Below are 6,000 nucleotides of genomic sequence, written 5' to 3' on the forward strand. Positions count from 1 at the left end.
TTTTTAGAGGGTTTAACTCCCTTACCACCCCCTCTGCATGGAAGTGACGTTGTAGAATCTGAAGCTAGCAAAAGGTGCGCCCGTTTTGGTTTTGTTTCAGCATGGCAACCTTTGGCATGTAGATAATCTCTTTAGGATACCATGAGCAGGGTTGCCATCTATGACCGGTCAGTAATGCAAGGCGGACAACTGCTTGTTGGTTTCTCAACATGAAGCATTTTATCATAACCAAAAGCTGCAAATAAATCCTCGCTAATCCTACCCTATCAGGGAATTCCCTACCTAGTCTAATAACCAAGGGAATCACTCAACAAACTGGCCCTCGCACTACACAATAAAGCAAGTAACATAAAAGATCAACAATGAAATGAACAATTATTAAACAACCAGTAATTAGGATGACCCCAACCTGTGCTAGGTAAATCCCTTTCCCGAGGATTGTTCAAAGTCAAGGTTTCTAAATGTTAATAAAGTATTGAACCAGTTCTTGTCAGTTCCAAATGAAATCTATTGGCAACAGTTCTCCAGCTTCCAGTTGAAAAGATCCCCTTCCAGATATCAGCCAAGGAAATGGCACCAATGGTCATCCTGGGTGTCTCCCTTCTAAGATTGCTTTCGCTCAGTTAGAAAAATAGATTAGCCACTTCTTCAATGCTGCAACAGTTCATACCCATTGCAGTATATCTGGCATAATTGTCAGGATGCTTTTATTGTTCCCTTCTCCACAACCAACTTTCCACTGCTGTTACTGTGGACACAGACTCCTTGGTTCCACAATATGCCACTATTTCAACCAGCTCTAAGATAACATCTGCTGACAATAGTTTACACCACCACAGTTCTGGTACTTCAGCTTCAACTTTGTATGTGAAAATAGTTGGGCATTTAAAAGATAAGACATTTCGACCTCTACAGGTAGGCAAGGCTCTCTTCTTTCCTATGTTCTCAGTGCAGCCTCTTTGCCTCTACCATCTTACTTACTGCCTCAAGGACAACCTGCCTGTGCTTCCAGACTTACTTTCTCCTCCCTCCAAGCATCACAGGTTATTGGCTTGATTAACTTACAAACACCCAGCTTTGTGTACACCTTCTTGGTTCCAGTGGCTACCTTGCAGTTAGATTGCCACATTTCCTACTTCAGATAACAATGTCTCACTTGTATCAGAGGATACTGGACCTTTAACAACTTTATCTGTTTGATAGATGGATTCAAACAACGGTCTCTTCAGTATAGAAAGGGTTTTCCTATTGGCTTGCGTACTGCTTGCTCTTCTTACTAAGATAACAACTCCTGCTTCAAAAGAATATTAGTTTGTAAAGTTAAAAGGTTCAGTCTTAGAAATAAAATCAATTTTAGGTATGCACGACCAATCTTTCATATACATTTCAACTGCAATTATCGTTAAAGGTCAGCATTTATTTATTTTATTTATTGGATATTTATAAAAGGCACCTATACAACAGAATAGTGTTTCATAGTGCAACAAGGAAAAAAGGAGAGGGGACAAGGGGGAATTAAATAATAACAATGAATCAATAATAAAAACTAGAAGCAGTCGTATGACATTTTGAACGTGCAAGTGCAGAATAGTGTTTCATAGTGCAACAAGGAAAAAAGGAGAGGGGACAAGGGGGAATTAAATAATAACAATGAATCAATAATAAAAACTAGAAGCAGTCGTATGACATTTTGAACGTGCAAGTGCAGTGGAGAAAGAGCGGGGGTGGGAGGTTGTGGAGATGCCAAAGTAGATTTGGTCACACAAACTTTCTTTGATGTTATACGGTATTGTAACTTCAGCTGCAGTGTTTCGGAGACTTTCAAAAACGCTTCTTCCTTAATTGGAGTCACTCTGCCACTTTGATAATGTAAAACCGTTAAGACATATTTCTCGTTATATGCGAGAACTGTACCCGAACGTGCACGTGATACATTTTCATTGTACAGAAAAGCTTTCAATAAGACAAATCACTTCTACTTGCTTCTGCTCGTATGCAAGCCACTTTAGGAGCTGGTAACAGTTACTGGAGAGTGTTTAGGAGTAAACCTGAACGCCAAGCTTCACTCACTGGCTCCAGGAACACTGCAGTTGCAGGCTGCTTTGACTTCCCAGCTTCTATTTCTGCTTCCACGGCTTTCGGTACACTTCGGACCCACACCCTTCTACAGCACAGGTTTCTCCGGACCGGCCACACCAATTTGGAGTCTCCTGCACTCCTCTTTCCCCCAGCTCGCTTCTTGCCACGGGCCTCGGGCTTCAGCATGGACCTGCAATCACAGCTAGCTACTGAGCGCACCTGGGAAGACTTCACTTTCAGCACATCTCTCTCAGTGCAACCACGGCCAAGCATAGTTTGTGAACACAGGACTCGCTGAGAACTTGCAGGTGAAATCTGCTCCCCCTCTGTCCTTTAAGTGATCACACTTACTCATGAACTGACAGGCTTGTGCTTTTTCTCCTTCTGCTACTACTGCCACCCTTCCAGCTCCTGCTCCAACTCCATCTCCAGATTCTCCCTGTTCCCCATTCTGCTGCAGACTTTTATGCCTCTTAGGTGGGCCAATTAATTTCAGGTGCAGGTCATTATTGTTACTTGCCTGACCCTGAAATTGCCTGTCCTCTATACATACCTCTTCAGCCCTCTTTCTCGCCTCAGTCCCAAAGGAATTCTGGGACATGTCAATTATTTTCTCAGGGTTTTTCCTACTTCAAATGACTTTTTAACAGCAGATCTAATTAATTCATATTTTTATCAGGCATTAACTCCATTAGGGGAAGATATGGTAGAGAAGGCAACCACTTCACTATTCATGGTAGTTTACCCTTGATATTGAGAAGGACATGTGACTTTAGGGATAAGATTCTGTCTTTGGGTGTTGCCGCCTTAGATTTATCAGGAGGTTGAGAGATATTAAACGGACTGTAAGCCATGTCCTCTTCTGGCCTGGTGGTAAGAATATCCCCGTTTCCCATGGATCACCCAGGACCTTCTAGACCCAAGAGGCAAGAATCGGCAGGCGGAAGCTGTTTGCAAAAAAATCCACACATATGCACACAAAGCCTTGTTCAAGGCTGTTGCCAGGTCCTACAAATTAGCCATTACCCAGGCTAAAGCAGCTTCCTAGAAGAATAGCATCTCTAAAGCCAACTCCAACACAAAGGAGCTACTCACAACCCTCAGGGAACTGGAAGCCCCAGCTATACCCCTCCCCCACCAGGCATTGCCAAGGATGAAACCTGGTGTCTGACTATCCAAAAGGCCCTGCTCAATAAAATATTGTGTGTCCTTGTACTACTGGGTGGCTTCATCTACAGGGAGTGCAGTATGAGAGCATGCATTATGTGCCCTTACCTTTTACTCCTGGCCAGCCTCCTCTAGAGAGAGTGCAGTGTGAGAGCATGTTTATTGTGTCCTTACCTTGTACTCCTGGACTGCTTTGTCTATCGGTAGTGCAGTGTGGGCGCATGCACAGTGTGCTCTTACTTGCCTTGTACTCCTGGGCGGCCACCTCCAGAGAGAGTGCAGTGTGAGAGCATGTATTGTGTTCCCTACATGCCTTGTACTTCTGGGTGGCCACATCTAGAGAGAGTGCAGTTAGAGAGCATGTACCTTGTGCCCTTCCTTACCTTGTACTCCTGGGTGGCTTCATCTTTAGGGAGTGCAGTGTGACAGCATGTATTGTGTGCCCTTTCCTTGTACTGCTGGGCGGCCTCCTCCAGAGAGAGTGCAGTGTGAGAGCATGTATCGTGTGCCCTTACTTGCCTTGTACTCCTGGGTGGCCATATCACATCTAGAGAGAGTGCAGTTAGAGAGCATGTACTGTGTGCCCTTGCCTTGTACTGCTGGGCGGCCTCCTCCAGAGAGAGTGCAGTGTGAGAGCATGTGTTGTGTGTCCTTACCTTATACTACCGGATTGCTTCGTCTATAGGGAGTGCAGTGTGAGAGCATGCACGGTGTGCCCTTACTTACCTTGTACTCCTGGGCAGCCTCATCTATAGGGAGTGCAGCCTGAAAGCATGCACGGTGTGCCCTTACCTTGTACTCCTGGGCAGCCTGATCTATAGGCAGTGCAGTGTGAGAGCATGCACGTGTGCCCTTACCTTGTACTCCTGGGCAGCCTCATCTATAGGCAGTGCAGCCTGAAAGCATGCACGATGTGCCCTTACTTGCCTTGTACTCCTAGGCAGCCTCATCTATAGGGAGTGCAGTGTGAGAGCATGTGTTGTGTGTCCTTAACTTGTACTCCTGGATTGCGTCGTCTATAGGGAGTGCAGTGTGAGAGCATGTACGGTGTGCCCCCACCTTGTACTCCTGGGCAGCCTCATCTATAGGCAGTGCAGCGTGACAGCATGTTTTGTGTGTCCTTACCTTGTACTCCTGGGTGGCTACATCTCTAGGGGGTGCAGCGTGAGAGCATGCACGGTGTGCCCTTACTTACCTTGTACTCCTGGGCAGCCTCATCTATAGGCAGTGCAGTGTGAGAGCATGCACGGTGTGCCCTTACTTACCTTGTACTCCTGGGCAGCCTCATCTATAGGCAGTGCAGTGTGAGAGCATGCACGGTGTGCCCTTACCTTGTACTCCTGGGCAGCCTCATCTATAGGCAGTGCAGTGTGAGCTCGGTGCCCCCTGGACTCCCTGCAGATCACGCATATGAGCCCCTCGTCTTCCTTGCAGAAGAGTTTCAGTTTCTCCTGGTGTTTCTGGCAGAGACTCTCCCCCTGGAGCTTCACTGGCTGCTGCACGGGGAGCTGTTGCACTATATCCACCATACTCTGCAGCTGCCGGTTAATACGCAGCTCCCCCTGGGGACAGAGCTCCCTGCACTGCGGGCAGGGGAGGTCGCAGGCTGCACCCTGGCTGCTGCTCACACGGAGGATGCAATGGCGGCAGAAGTTATGGCCGCACTTAATGGTCACCGGGTCTTTATAAAACTCCAGACAGAGGGAGCAGGTTGCCTCCTCCCGCAGACTCTGGATATGATCAGCTGAAGCCATGGCTCCAGATGGAAGAAGAGCAAAGGTTAGGTTTCGTTTTCAAGCGAACACTGTCCCGGAAATGCGGCTCGCTGGTCACGTGACGTTACAAGGCTGCGCGCCAAGCGCCTCACCTGTGACGCCTCCGGATCACGTGACGTTTAACTGCGTTCCATTCAGTGAAGACAATCCTCTGCATGTGACACCAAAAGGCGGGAAGGAGCCAGCTTTATACTTGCCAACATTCTGTGACCAAAAATATGTACGATTTATGAAGTTTCAAAAATAATAATTCCCACAACAATGACATCACCGGAAAATACAAAATATACATTATTGGCACCATTGAAGCATTCTAGAATACTCAACCCATCAAACAGAACAATGTGGAAAGATGTTCAAATGTTAAAAATGTAACTTAAAACCAAATTCAATGACCTAACTTCACAGAAGGTAATCACACAGAGCAGGTAGGCAATGCTTTTACTGCTCTGCCTTGCCTAGGGATGAAAGAAAGACACTGCCAGCTTGCATCCATTTCCTGGACTCTGCTGTAGGAAATGTTTATCTAGTATCTGTGTTTCAAAGGGAGCCATGAAATGGGACCTGTAGCCTAGCATAGCTCTCAACTCACACGCTTTTAGCGGGTGTCACCGCCTTGTAAAGAGCTGACTCACCCGCCAAGCCTCCTGCTCGCCCATTCATTCCAATGGGCGTCTCACCCGCCAAAACCAAAATCGGGTGATTTCACTCGCCCTTGAAACACAAATGGTTGAGAGCTATGGCCTAAGCAAAGAGCAAAAGCCCACTTGGTGCATAAGCAGTGTGGGCAGCAACCTCACTTTAAGTGCCCCCTTCCCGCATGTTTAGAGTTGTCATATCCCACATGACAATAGACAGTGTTGCTGTTGTCGGATACGAGGCATAATTTTGTTGCTCAGCAGGTTGAGTGACCGTTACTGAGATCTGTGGGTGACATATACAAGGTTTAATTTCGTCATAGCTCTCAACTCACACGCTT

General features: G+C 46.6%; 1 protein-coding gene across 2 annotated transcripts in view; it reads right to left on the reverse strand.

Moving 5' to 3' along the window:
• The window catches only part of LOC138516905 (E3 ubiquitin-protein ligase TRIM39-like), a 146,002-nt gene extending 140,907 nt beyond the window's left edge, over positions 1–5,095 (reverse strand). The window contains exon 1 of one of the 2 annotated variants that reach the window (XM_069632361.1): positions 4,578–5,095. In XM_069632361.1, coding sequence (XP_069488462.1) covers positions 4,578–5,000 — 423 coding nt within the window. In that variant the 5' untranslated portion in view covers positions 5,001–5,095. The remainder of the gene's footprint in view (positions 1–4,577) is intronic. The other variant, XM_069632362.1, reaches the window with a different exon arrangement.
• Positions 5,096–6,000: the final 905 nt, after the last annotated feature.

This window comes from Ambystoma mexicanum, chromosome 6q, assembly GCF_040938575.1.
Source record: "Ambystoma mexicanum isolate Mex_15411 chromosome 6q, UKY_AmexF1_1, whole genome shotgun sequence".
Lineage (NCBI taxonomy): Eukaryota > Metazoa > Chordata > Amphibia > Caudata > Ambystomatidae > Ambystoma > Ambystoma mexicanum.